Raw genomic sequence first — 14,526 nt, 5'->3', positions numbered from 1 at the left:
ATGAGGAGGAGTGGGGTTGGGGAAGAGTAGGTAAAGTTAAGTGGGGGAGTGGGATGTAGAACAAAGGGAAGTGGGGGAGAGAGAAGAATAGGTGGGGGAGCGAAAGGCTAGTAATTGGAGTAGGAGGTGAGCAGGTGGGGGAGAGGGGATAGTGGAAATCAGCATGAGGGGAAAGGAGGGCTAGTGAGTTGGGTGGGTGACTACCAGGTGGGGGGGGGGGGGAGAAATAGTAGAGTGATGAGTAGAGGGTTGGGGAGGGTGAGTGATTGAGAAAGTAAAATTATGTATCATACCTGATAATTTTCTTTCCATTAATCATAGCTGATCAATCCATAGACTGGTGGGTTGTGTCCATCTACCAGCAGGTGGAGATAGAGAGCAATCCTTTTGCCTCCCTATATGTGGTCATGTGCTGCCGGAAACTCCTCAGTATGTCGATATCCAAGCTCCATCCGCAGGACTCAGCACTTAGAGAATTACACCCACAAAGGGACACTTTGCCCAGCTCACCACCGCCGAAACGGGGGAGGGGAATTAACCCAGCTCATCCCCACACAAGTGGGGGAGGGAAATCCGTCCAGCTCATCCCCGTGGAGCGGGGGAGGGACACCACCCCGCCGATGCGGGGGGATCTGGCTTATCCTGCAACCGCAACCGCGGGAGGAGCTGACTGACCCTAACACCACCGAAGCGGGAGGGGTACAAAGCTGCCCTACAGCCGCACGAAGCGGGAGGGAGCGCCGGCAGAATTTATGTCTCAATCCAGCCCCGTAAAACAGAGGGGAGAGGAATGCAGCAGCTCACTGTAACACAAACTCGTCTCAACTCTTGAAGAATCCAAGTGAAAAAACTTGAACACGAAGTCCTCCTGAACAGGAACTGAAGACTAAACTTGAATCTGAAATGCAACCAGAATATAAACAGTACAGATATTTGGGAGGGGCTATGGATTGATCAGCTATGATTAATGGAAAGAAAATTATCAGGTATGATACATAATTTTACCTTCCATATCATCATGCTGATCAATCCATAGACTGGTGGGATGTACCGAAGCAGTACTCACCCAGGGCGGGACATTGAAATCCCTGACCGCAACACTGAAGCTCCAAACCGGGCCTCCGCCCGAGCAGCCACAGTCAAGCGGTAATGCCTCGAGAAGGTATGGGCCGATGCCCAAGTTGCTGCCTTGCAAATCTCTTCCAAGGAGACGGACCCGGCCTCTGCCATCGAGGCCGCCTGAGCTCTAGCGGAGTGAGTCTTCAGCTGGATAGGCGGCACCTTCCCCGCGGCCACATAAGCCGCTGCAATGGCTTCCTTGACCCATCTTGCCACTGTAGGCTTAGCAGCCTGCAAACCCTTACGAGGACCTGCAAACAGGACAAACAGATGATCCGATTTCCGGAAATCATTGGTCACTTCCAAGTATCTGATGATGACTCGTTTCACATCCAGATATTTGAGAGCAGAGTATTCCTCTGGGTAGTCCTCCCTACGAAAGGAAGGGAGACAGAGCTGCTGATTCACATGGAAGCGAGAAACAATCTTGGGCAGGAAGGAAGGCACTGTGCGAATAGTCACTCCTGCCTCAGTGAACTGCAGAAAAGGCTCTCGACATGAGAGTGCCTGGAGCTTGGAAACTCTTCTGGCTGAAGTGATAGCCACCAAAAAGACTGCTTTCAATGTCAGGTCTTTCAGAGATGCCCTCGACAAGGGTTCAAAAGGCGGCTTCTGCAAGGTTCTTAGCACCAGGTTGAGATTCCACGCAGGCACCACTGAGTGCAGAGGAGGGCGCAGGTGATTAACTCCCTTGAGAAAACGCACCACATCTGGCTGTGAAGCCAGGGAAGCACCCTTCAGGCGGCCCCTGAAGCAAGCCAGAGCCGCTACCTGGACTTTAAGGGAACTGAGCGACAGGCCTTTCTCCAGACCTTCTTGCAGGAACGCCAGCACTGAAGAAATTGGAGCAGTGAAGGGAGAAAGTGAGCCTGCTTCACACCACGCTGCAAAGGTACGCCAAACCCTGGCGTAAGCAGTAGAAGTAGAGCGCTTCCTTGCTCTCAGCATAGTGGCGATGACCTTGTCTGAGAAGCCGTTCTTCCTCAGTCGCTGCCGCTCAATAGCCAGGCCGTAAGACCAAAGGGGGAGGGATCCTCCATCACCACGGGACCCTGATGCAACAGGCCCTGCTCCACTGGCAGCCGCAGAGGGTCGTCCACTGACAGCCTGATCAAGTCCGCATACCAGGGATGTCTGGGCCAGTCCGGACCCACCAGGAGTATCCGGCCCGGATGCTTTGCCACCCGGTCTAGTACCCTGCCCAACATGGGCCAGGGCGGGAACACATAGAGAATCTCTTGTGTTGGCCACTGTTGGAGAAGAGCATCTACTCCCAGAGATCGAGGGTCCCGTCCTCTGCTGAAAAAGCGCGGCACTTGGCAATTGGCCGATGACGCCATCAGATCTAGGCTCGGCTGGCCCCAGCGCTTCGTGATGTCCAAGAACGCCTGAGCCGATAACTGCCACTCTCTGGGATCCAAGGTATGGCGACTGAGAAAGTCCGCCTTGACATTCATGACTCCGGCAATGTGGGCCGCTGACAGCTGTTCCAGGTTCGCTTCCGCCCACTGGCATAGATTCATGGCTTCCTTGGCTAGAGGGGCGCTCTTGGTACCTCCCTGGCGGTTGACATAGGCCACAGCCGTGGCGTTGTCCGACAGGACCCGTACTGGCTTCAACGCCAGTACCGGGATGAACTCCAAAAGCGCCAACCGAATGGCTCTGAGTTCCAGGAGGTTGATAGACCACTTTGCCTCTGCAGGAGACCAGAGCCCCTGCGCTGTCCTTCCCAAGCAGTGGGCTCCCCAGCCCGTCAAAGAGGCGTCCGTCGTGACGACAATCCACTCCGGGGTCACAAGAGGCATCCCTGCAGACAACATGTCTGTCTTCAGCCACCAGCTCAGCGCCTTGCGCACTGCTGGGTCCAAGGGAAGGCGCACAGCATAATCCTCCGACACCGGAGTCCAGCACTGCAGCAGAGAGTGTTGTAGTGGTCTCATATGAGCCCTGGCCCAGGGCACTACTTCCATCGTGGCCGTCATAGAGCCCAACAGCTGCACATAGTCCCAAGCCCGAAGCGGAGAGGCTACTAGGAACTGGTCCACCTGAGCCTGAAGTTTGACAATCCGATTGTCCGGCAGGAACACTCTGCCCACTTGGGTGTCGAATCGAACTCCCAGATACTCCAGGGACTGAGTCGGGCGCAGCTGGCTTTTCTCCCAGTTGATGATCCACCCCAGGGAGCTCAAAAGAGCAATCACCCGGTCCACAGCTTTGCCGCACTCTGCATAAGAGGGGGCTCGGATCAACCAGTCGTCCAGATAAGGATGGACTTGTACTCCTTCCTTCCTCAGGAAGGCCGCGATGACCACCATTACTTTGGAGAAGGTCCGCGGAGCAGTAGCCAACCCGAACGAGAGGGCTCTGAACTGGAAGTGTCGGCCCAGTACTGCAAAACGCAGAAAGCGTTGATGAGGAGGCCAGATGGGAATATGCAAGTACGCTTCCTTGATGTCCAAGGATGCCAGGAACTCTCCTGCCTTCACTGCCGCTATAACAGAGCGGAGGGTCTCCATGCGAAAGTGCCGAACTTTCAAGGCCCGATTGTCCCCTTTGAGGTCGAGGATAGGCCGTATAGAACCTCCTTTCTTTGGTACCACAAAGTAAATGGAGTAACGTCCCTTGCCAAGCTGATTTTCTGGCACCGGAACGACCGCACCCAGGCGGATCAGATTGTCCAAGGTCTGCTGCACTGCCACAGCTTTGACCGGAGACTTGCAGGGAGAGAGTACAAACCCGTCTCTTAAGGGTCGGCAGAACTCTAGCTTGTAGCCGTCTCTGATGACTTCCAGCACCCAAGCGTCTGAAGTTACCCTGGGTCCACTCGCCCAGAAACGAGGACAGGCGTCCTCCAATCTGCACTGGGGCATGGACCAGGACCCCGTCATTGGGTACGAGACCCTGGGGGAGGACCGGAGGGCGCACCTCCGGGACGGCGGTCTCTGCGAAAGGAATGCTGCTTGGGGGAGAAATTCCTCTTGAAGGAAGAGGGGGCAGAGGAGCTCGACCTTGCCCGGGCGGTACCGACGGGCTTCCTGAAACCGTCCGCTGGAGATACCGGGGCGAGCACTGGCCCGAGCCCTGACCTCTGGTAACCTCTTGCCCTTAGACGTGCCGAGATCGGTCACAATTTTGTCCAGCTCGACCCCAAAGAGCAGCTTGCCTTTAAAAGGCAACTTAGCCAGGCGGGACTTTAGAGGCATGGGCAGCAGACCAATGTTTCAGCCAAAGCCACCGCCGCGCAGAGACTGTCTGAGCCATACCTTTAGCCGAGGCTCTCAAGACATCATACAGTAAGTCTGCCAAATAGCCAAGCCCGATTCCAGGGTCGGCCAATCAGCCCTCAAGGAAGGATCCGAGGGGGAAGCCCGCTGCACCATCGTCAGGCACGCCCTGGCCACATAGGAGCCGCAAACTGAGGCCTGCAAACTTAAGGCAGCCACCTCGAAGGACGACCTTAAGGCCACCTCCAATCTTCTGTCTTGGGCGTCCTTTAGGGCCGTGCCACCTTCCACTCGCAACGCCGTTTTCTTAGTCACCGCAGTGATTAAAGAATCCACGGTAGGCCAAAGAAGAGCCTCCCGTTCACTTTCAGGCAAAGGATAGAGGCGGGACATAGCCCTAGCCACTTTGAGGCTCGCTTCCGGGACATCCCATTGAGCCGAAATTAAGGTGTGCATGGCATCATGCACGTGGAAGGTTCTTGGCGGGCGCTTCGTCCCCAGCATAATGGCAGGAGCCAACAGGGGCTGAGGGAGAGACGTCCTCTGGAGAGGAAATCTTCAAAATGCCCATGGCCTGCACTAACAGGTTGGGCAAATCCTCTGAGCTAAAAGCCGCGCTGCAGAGGGGTCATCCGCTCCAACCGAGCGGGGATCCGTCTCCTCCAAGGAATCCGCAAAGGACCGTTGGGAGAACTCAGATATGCTGCCCTCATCTACATCGGAGGAGACAAAGTCCTCCAAGGCCTGGGAATCAACCCGAGGGCGTTTACCTCTGGGAACCTCAACCTCTTTACCAGACGAGGGAGCAGGGGCAGCGTTTGCATAAGGAAGGCCTGATGCAGCAGCAAAACAAACTCGGGGGAGAAACCCCCCAGACTGTGCACTTCCGCAGCCTGGGCTACAGCCCTAGACGCACCCTCAACCGGCGCTCGCAAGAGCGGGGGAGAGACATGCTGCGCATCCAAAATGGCGTCCGGCGCGACACTCCGCGAAGGAGCCGCGCGGGAAGAACAGCGCTTAACTTTAGCCGCTTTTGTGCCGTCGCCCAAATTAAGGGCGTTCATGGCATTAATGTCTCCAACCTCAAGGGCGGCCCAAGAAGAAGCCGTCCGAGCCGCGTGGCCGGCCAAGATGGCGGAGGCGAGGAGCGGGGGATGGGCGTTTATGGCGAGAAAAACCGCCACGCCGGAGGAAGGACCGGGACATTCATCGGTCACGAAACTGTCACCCAACAAGGGCGAATCAGGCTTTAAGACCCCCGCATCCCCTCTAGAAGCGCTCAAGCGATCCGGGGAGCGACTCTTTGCGCCCTCGCCCTCCGACGCCATATGCCACGTGGAGAACAATCGGGGAACCCCCTGCCCGCTATAAAAGGTAAAAATTACCTGCTTTCCGCTCCGAGCTGTAACGACCTGGTGTCCCAGTGAGTAGCTGCAATAAACGTTTAAATAAACGTCGAAATAAACGCCTTTAAGGACGTTCAAAATTTTTTTTTTTTTTTTTTAACGGAGCCAGCGGGAGGGGGGAGAAAAGGAGGGACCTGGCGCCACCAGGTTTGCACTTGCTCAAGAAGAGCCCTCAACCCCAGGCACTCAACAAAACCTAAGAATTAGGCTTGGAGGCCTAGCCAGAGCTGCTGCTGTGTGTGACCACCACCTGCTGAGATAGAGAACATACTGAGGAGTTTCCGGCAGCACATGACCACATATAGGGAGGCAAAAGGATTGCTCTCTATCTCCACCTGCTGGTAGATGGACACAACCCACCAGTCTATGGATTGATCAGCTTGATGATATGGAAGAGTGGAGGAGTGGCCTAGTGGTTAGGGTGGTGGACTTTGGTCCTGGGGAACTGAGGAACTGAGTTCGATTCCCACTTCAGGCACAGGCAGCTCCTTGTGACTCTGGGCAAGTCACTTAACCCTCCATTGCCCCATGTAAGCCGCATTGAGCCTGCCATGAGTGGGAAAGCGCGGGGTACAAATGTAACAAAAATAAATAAATAAAATAAACAAAAGGGCTAATAGGCAGCTGGGCAGCATTTGGTCCATTTGCCATCCTCAGTGATTCCTGAGGGAGGAGGGAGTTATCGGGAGTTGGTTTCATCAATCCTGACATGATCCAGCAATCCTGACAAGGGCTACTCAAAGATGTTCCCGCTCTCATGTGGGATGTGACAAGCAGTGGCATAGCAAGGGCGGGGCAGTGGGGGCGGTCCGCCCCGGGTGTCAACGGGTGGGGGGGTGCTCCGTCCACCCCACCCCCCCCGGTGCAGCACCTCTCACTCCCCCCGACAGCCCCCACCTGCCTACCAGCTGAGCTCTGGCCGGCACCTCCATTCTGCAGCGCTGCTGACTTTAAATGAAGAAAACCGTCTCGCCGTTGGCCCTTCACTTCTGAGTCCTGCCCTCTGATATAACTTCCTATTTCCTCGAGGGCGGGACTCAGTGAGTGAAGGGCCAACGACCAGACGGTTTTCTTCATTTAAAGTCAGCAGCGCAGCAGATTGGAGGTGCCGGCCGGAGCTCAGCTGGTAGGCAGGTGGGGACTGTCGGGGGGAGTGAGAGGCGCTGCGCCGGGGGGCGGGGGGGGGGGGGGGGGGTTAGGGTCCACGCCAGGGGGGGTGCCGTGTTACACTGCACCCAGGGGGGGGTGCGCACAGCGGCGATCTGCCCAGGTGTCAGCCAAGCACGGAACGCCACTGGAGACAAGATTGCATTCTGTTGCCCCTTTTTATTTGCTGTTTAATTGAGTCATTGGTGGCCGGGATTCGAAGGGGCTTAACTTGGGTCAGAGGAAAATAAGTTTGTGCTTGTGGATGTTATCATGCTATTGATCTGTAAGCCTGAGTCCTTGTTTCCGGTGATCATATGAGAGCTCCAGGGCTATGACTGGTTATCAGGCTTTAAGATCAACAAAAAAAAAAACAATTATTGAATGTGTCAGGCTTTCAGAACCCTTCCCTTTAAAATGGGGTATAATATAGGGGCAGATTTGTCCAAAATGTATCACTTAAATTGCACTCCATTGTTACTATTACTTTGCAAATCATTTTCTCTCTTTCTTTTGTTTTTTTACTGTGTCTACCAGTAAATATATTAGCAACATGTAAAACTGTCATGACAATAAACTTATTTAAACCTGAATCTATACACCCTAAAAGATACCATTCCCAGTCCCTATTAAACACCCTAAGAGACACCACTCCCAGTCTCTATTAAACACCCTAAGAGACATCACTCCCAGACCCTATTTACTTCTATTATACACCCTAAAATACACCATTCCCAATTTCTACTTACTTGTGTTATACACCCTAAGAGTCTCCACTCCCAGCCTCTACGATATAGCCTGAGACACCACTCCCAGCCCCCGTTTAACACCCTAAGAGACACCACTCCCAGCCCCCTATCATACATGCAAAGAAACACCAAATCCCAGCTCCTTTTAACTTCTGTTGTAGACACTGCTACTAAGAAGTGAAGACAAGTTTTGCTAGTGCTTGTATAACAAGCCATAAGAGACACGGGTATCTTACTTTCAAAGTTGTTGACGATGTGCTGGAGGCAGAGGTCAGTCAGCGGAGGCACAGTGGTGAGTGACCATTCTGGGTCCTCTGTAATAATCCTGCGTAGCCTTCTAGCGGTGGAAACTCGCTGTTTGCCCACGCCCGCCGTTGAAGTGGTCAAGTCAGCCTGACCTGCAGGGTCTGTCATTTTGCAGTCTTGGAAATGCCTTGGAGGTGAGCGGACTGCCAGAGGTCAATATTCAGCTGCCTCTACGGACTCATTCCTGTCAAAAACAAGTTCCCAGATAATTGGAAAAGCATCAAGATCTTTTCTGGTAATTAAATCAGAAGCCCTTAATGTAAAGTCTATAAATGAAGTAGCAGCTGGGTGAGGGAGGGTTATAGGAGAGAATAGCACCAGTGCCAGTCCAGTTTGGCCCTGTGTCTGATTTGCATTTATTTGGAATTACTTTTTTTGCTTTTATACATGGACGATAACTATAAAATTCCTATGGGATCAGCTGCAGCTGTCATTCACATATTATGAACCATCTGGCTTGTTTACAGAAGACTGTAAACTGTTAGCAGGGTGATTGTCATGCATTTTAGTGTTGTAGCTTTTTCTTTTCCTAGTGTTTATTGACTGAGGGGCCAAGGGTTGTCTTCCTATCTTTCTGCAATCCTGATATAGAGAGATTAGCAGTGCAGATAGGCACCCAGGCAAAGTGGACCTGGGTGAGTGGGTGATAAAGTGTGGGAGGGGAGGGGAAATGGGCTAGTGGAGGGGAGGGAAATGAAGAGGACGGAGGTGAGAGAAATGTTGAGATAGGGATGAGGAGGAGTGGGGTTGGGGAAGAGTTGGTAAAGTTAAGTGGGGGAGTGGGATGTAGAACAAAGGGAAGTGGGGGAGAGAGGCTAGTAAGTGGAGTAGGAGGTGAGCAGGTGGGGGAGAGAGGATAGTGGAAATCAGCATGAGGGGAAAGGAGGGCTAGTGAGTTGGGTGGGTGACTAGCAGGTGAGGGGGGGGGGAGAAATAGTAGAGTGATGAGTAGAGGGTTGGGGAGGGTGAGTGATTGGCAGGTGGGGGAGAAAAGGAGGAGTTGTGGGAAGGGGGGAGGGTATCAGGCTGGAGCAATGCTATAACCCCACCAGGGCACAGGCGTGCAGCGGGTCTCCGAGGGGGACGAGCGCTCTCTGGAGGAGGTGCAGAGTTCCCCGAAGCCCCCGAGCACGGCCGGCGTCCACGTCTCCCCTGACAACCACCAGCTGCCGCTCTGTCCCCGCCCCCAGGAAATAGCCAGGCCAATCATTGAGCCGAACGCCGCGTCCTCACCGAACGTTCCCTGGAAGGAAGACGCAGCACGTTGGAAGAAAGAGGCAAATGGAGATCTGCAGAGGGGGCGGGGCGGGGGGATTCCAAGCGTGTTATGTGTCCAAGGAGATTAGATTTAGATCAAGGAAGTTTTCATTCTCCAACCTCCATGGGCGGGGCGAAGGCGACGCCAGTGTCAGCATTGGTCAGTGCTGGGTGCCAGGGGCGTGTTGTCCGAGGAGGTTTTATGAGGGGGCGGGGCGTGTTTGGGGATTGGGTTACGTTGATGCGCGTGTCGGAGCTGGGTGGGCGGAGCGCGAGGCTGGTTGTTCAGGTGCCGCGCGGCGGCAGCGGCTGTCAGGATGTGCGAGCGGGGGGAGGAGAAGCCGCGGCCCCCGGGCCTGACCCCCGACGCCCCCTCCGGGTTCAAAGAGAACTCGAGCCAACTGGAGTTAGAGAGGGTGGACTCGGCCTACGGCTCATCGTCTATCACTGAGTCGCTGCTGGACAGCTGCCCCCGGGGACAGGAGGAGCAGCACCTCGAGGCCCTCACCTACCTGTCTGAGGATGGAGACACGTGAGTGCGAGGGAGGGAGCCAGTCAGCACCTCCCACAGCAAGAGGAACCACGAAATGAGTGGACCCCCTCCCCGACCCCCCCTCACAATGGCTGTCTCTGGAACCCTTCCCCAACCCCCCCCCCCCCCACAATGGCTGTCTCTGGAACCCTTCCCCAACCCCCCCCCTCACAATGGCTGTCTCTGGAACCCTTCCCCAACCCCCCCCCCCCCACAATGGCTGTCTCTGGAACCCTTCCCCAACCCCCCCCCCCACAATGGCTGTCTCTGGAACCCTTCCCCGACCCCCCCACACAATGTCTGGCTGTCTCTGGAACCCCGACCCCCCCCCCCACAATGGCTGTCTCTGGAACCCTTCCCCAACCCCCCCTCACAATATCTGTCTCTGGAACCCTTCCCCGACCCCCCCTCACAATATCTGTCTGTCTGGAACCCTTCCCTGACCCCCCCCCCCCCAACAATGTCTGGCTCTCTGGAACCCTTCCCTGACCCCCCCTCACAATATCTGGCTCTCTGGACCCCCTCCCCGACCCCCCCCCTCACAATGTCTGTCTCTGGAACCCTTCCCCGACCCCCCCCCACAATATCTGGCTGTCTCTGGAACCCTTCCCCAACCCCCCCCTCACAATGGCTGTCTCTGGAAACCTTCCCCGCCCCCCACAATATCTGGCTGTCTATGGAACCCTTCCCCAACCCCCCCCCCCCCAACAATGTCTGGCTGTCTCTGGAACCCTTCCCCATGCCCCCCCCCCACAATGTCTTGCTGTCTCTGGAACCCGACCCCCCCCCCCACAATGTCTGGCTGTCTCTGGAACCCTTCCCCCCACAATGTCTGGCTGTCTCTGGAACCCTTCCCCAACCCCCCCCCCCCCCCACAATGGCTGTCTCTGGAACCCTTCCCCAACCCCCCCTCACAATATCTGTCTCTGGAACCCTTCCCCGACCCCCCCCTCACAATATCTGTCTGTCTGGAACCCTTCCCTGACCCCCCCCCCCAACAATGTCTGGCTCTCTGGAACCCTTCCCTGACCCCCCCTCACAATATCTGGCTCTCTGGACCCCCTCCCCCACCCCCCCCCCACACAATGTCTGTCTCTGGAACCCTTCCCCGACCCCCCCCCCACAATATCTGGCTGTCTCTGGAACCCTTCCCCAACCCCCCCTCACAATGGCTGTCTCTGGAAACCTTCCCCGCCCCCCACAATATCTGGCTGTCTATGGAACCCTTCCCCAACCCCCCCCCCCCAACAATGTCTGGCTGTCTCTGGAACCCTTCCCCATGCCCCCCCCCCACAATGTCTTGCTGTCTCTGGAACCCGACCCCCCCCCCCCACAATGTCTGGCTGTCTCTGGAACCCTTCCCCCCACAATGTCTGGCTGTCTCTGGAACCCTTCCCCACCCCCCCCCCCCCCACAATGGCTGTCTCTGGAACCCTTCCCCGACCCCCCCACACAATGTCTGGCTGTCTCTGGAACCCCCGACCCCCCCCCCCCACAATGGCTGTCTCTGGAACCCTTCCCCAACCCCCCCTCACAATATCTGTCTCTGGAACCCTTCCCCGACCCCCCCCCTCGCAATATCTGTCTGTCTGGAACCCTTCCCTGACCCCCCCCCAACAATGTCTGGCTCTCTGGAACCCTTCCCTGACCCCCCCTCACAATATCTGGCTCTCTGGACCCACTCCCCGACCCCCCCCCCCCGACCCCCCCCCACACAATGTCTGTCTCTGGAACCCTTCCCCGACCCCCCCCCCCCCCACAATATCTGGCTGTCTCTGGAACCCTTCCCCAACCCCCCCTCACAATGGCTGTCTCTGGAAACCTTCCCCGCCCCCCACAATATCTGGCTGTCTCTGGAACCCTTCCCCAACCCCCCCCTCACAATGGCTGTCTCTGGAAACCTTCCCCGCCCCCCACAATATCTGGCTGTCTCTGGAACCCTTCCCCGACCCCCCCCCCCAACAATGTCTGGCTGTCTCTGGAACCCTTCCCCATGCCCCCCCCCCCACAATGTCTTGCTGTCTCTGGAACCCTTCCCCCCCCCCCACAATGTCTGGCTGTCTCTGGAACCCTTCCCCCCACAATGTCTGGCTGTCTCTGGAACCCTTCCCCAACCCCCCCCCCACAATGGCTGTCTCTGGAACCCTTCCCGACCCCCCCACACAATGTCTGGCTGTCTCTGGAACCCCCGACCCCCCCCCCCCCCCACAATGGCTGTCTCTGGAACCCTTCCCCAACCCCCCCTCACAATATCTGTCTCTGGAACCCTTCCCCGACCCCCCCCCTCACAATATCTGTCTGTCTGGAACCCTTCCCTGACCCCCCCCCCAACAATGTCTGGCTCTCTGGAACCCTTCCCTGACCCCCCCTCACAATATCTGGCTCTCTGGACCCCCTCCCCGACCCCCCCCCCCCCACACAATGTCTGTCTCTGGAACCCTTCCCCGACCCCCCCCCCCCACAATATCTGGCTGTCTCTGGAACCCTTCCCCAACCCCCCCCCCTCACAATGGCTGTCTCTGGAAACCTTCCCCGCCCCCCACAATATCTGGCTGTCTCTGGAACCCTTCCCCAACCCCCCCCTCACAATGGCTGTCTCTGGAAACCTTCCCCGCCCCCCACAATATCTGGCTGTCTCTGGAACCCTTCCCCGCCCCCCCCCCCAACAATGTCTGGCTGTCTCTGGAACCCTTCCCCATGCCCCCCCCCCCACAATGTCTTGCTGTCTCTGGAACCCGACCCCCCCCCCCCACAATGTCTGGCTGTCTCTGGAACCCTTCCCCCCACAATGTCTGGCTGTCTCTGGAACCCTTCCCCAACCCCCCCCCCCCACAATGGCTGTCTCTGGAACCCTTCCCCGACCCCCCCACACAATGTCTGGCTGTCTCTGGAACCCCCGACCCCCCCCCCCCCACAATGGCTGTCTCTGGAACCCTTCCCCAACCCCCCCTCACAATATCTGTCTCTGGAACCCTTCCCCGACCCCCCCTCACAATATCTGTCTGTCTGGAACCCTTCCCTGACCCCCCCCCCCCAACAATGTCTGGCTCTCTGGAACCCTTCCCTGACCCCCCCTCACAATATCTGGCTCTCTGGACCCCCTCCCCGACCCCCCCCCCACACAATGTCTGTCTCTGGAACCCTTCCCCGACCCCCCCCCCCCCACAATATCTGGCTGTCTCTGGAACCCTTCCCCAACCCCCCCCCTCACAATGGCTGTCTCTGGAAACCTTCCCCGCCCCCCACAATATCTGGCTGTCTCTGGAACCCTTCCCCGCCCCCCCCCCCCCCAGCAATGTCTGGCTGTCTCTGGAACCCTTCCCCATGCCCCCCCCCCCACAATGTCTTACTGTCTCTGGAACCCGACCCCCCCCCACAATGTCTGGCTGTCTCTGGAACCCTTCCCCCCCACAATGTCTGGCTGTCTCTGGAACCCTTCCCCAACCCCCCCCCCCCCCCCACAATGGCTGTCTCTGGAACCCTTCCCCCCCCCCCCCCCCACAATGTCTGGCTGTCTCTGGAACCCTTCCTGGCCCCCCATGTCTGACTGTCTTACTATTATTACTACTTACTTTTATAAACAGACATTCCCTGCTAGAGTTTACAATCTCTTCTCTATAGGAAAGAGGACAAATAAGGGATAAGGGAATTACTTAAGGTGGAAATGGTAAAACAGACCTGGGTACTGAACAAATTAATAGGGGTTATGAGTTAAAAGCAGCCTCAAAAAGGTGGGCTCTTAGTCTAGATTTGAAGACAGCCAGAGATGGAGCTTGATGTATTGGCTCAGGAAGTTTATTTCAGGCGTGTGGTGCAGCAAGATAAAAGGAACGGAGCCTGGAGTTGGCAGTGGAGGAGATAAGTACATAAGTATTGCCATACTGGGAAAGACCAAAGGTCCATCAAGCCCAGCATCCTGTTTCCAACAATGGCCAATCCAGGTCACAAATACCTGGCAAGATCCCAAAAAAGTACAAAACATTTTATACTGCTTATCCCAGAAATAGTGGATTTTCCCAAGTCCGTTTAATAATGATCTATGGACTTTTCCTTTGGGTACAGGTAATAGAGATTTACCCAATGAATGGAGTTCCTGGGAAGGAGTGTAGAGAGAGATAACAGTGGAGAGGTACTGAGGACCTGAAGAGTGAATGTGCTTGTAAATGAGTAAGGAGAAAGGGAAATGGGACTTGATATACCACCTTTCTGAGGTTTTAGCAACTACATTCAAAGCAGTTTATATATTCAGGTACTTATTTTGTACCAGGGGCAATGGAGGGTTAAGTGACTTGCCCAGAATCACAAGGAGCTGCAGTAGGAATTGAACTCAGTTCCCCAGGATCAAAGTCCATTGCACTAACCACTAGGCTACTCCTCCACTCCAAGAGAAAAGAGAACCAATGAAGTGACTTGAGGAGAGGGCTAATGTGAGTGTAGCAACACTGGCAGAATATAAATCATGCAGCAGAATTTTGAAGGGTTTAGAGATGTCTAAGTGGGAGACCTGTGAGAAGCAAGTTGCTTTTCAAAGGTCTAAGCGTGAGGTGATAAAGTGTGGCCAACTGGGCGAGGTGTACGGGAGAAAAGGTAACCTCCACGATGCAGGACAGCAGCTGAAGCAGTCTTCAGGTCAAAGCCAAGTCTCCAGTTAGTGCAAGCAGATGGAGAGTACGAGAAGTAAAGAGGTCGTAGATGTAGGAAAGCACGTTGGAGACGGAGCAGGCATTCCACAGGGCACATGAGAAAGGCAGAGAAGGGGAAAGGAGAGGACTGGAGACATTATGGTC

The 14,526-nt window shown here is 55.8% G+C and overlaps 1 protein-coding gene across 1 annotated transcript in view; it reads left to right on the top strand.

The window, feature by feature from the left end:
• Positions 1 to 9,456: 9,456 nt before the first annotated feature.
• NFKBIE (NFKB inhibitor epsilon) overlaps positions 9,457 to 14,526 on the top strand; it is a 59,404-nt gene continuing 54,334 nt past the window's right edge. The window contains exon 1 of the mRNA XM_030195757.1: positions 9,457 to 9,739. Coding sequence (XP_030051617.1) covers positions 9,525 to 9,739 — 215 coding nt within the window. The 5' untranslated portion in view covers positions 9,457 to 9,524. The remainder of the gene's footprint in view (positions 9,740 to 14,526) is intronic.

This window comes from Microcaecilia unicolor, chromosome 3 (genome assembly GCF_901765095.1).
Source record: "Microcaecilia unicolor chromosome 3, aMicUni1.1, whole genome shotgun sequence".
NCBI classification, from domain to species: domain Eukaryota; kingdom Metazoa; phylum Chordata; class Amphibia; order Gymnophiona; family Siphonopidae; genus Microcaecilia; species Microcaecilia unicolor.
Note: the sequence above shows the minus strand (reverse complement) of the source record. Positions and strands in the feature narration are given on the sequence as shown.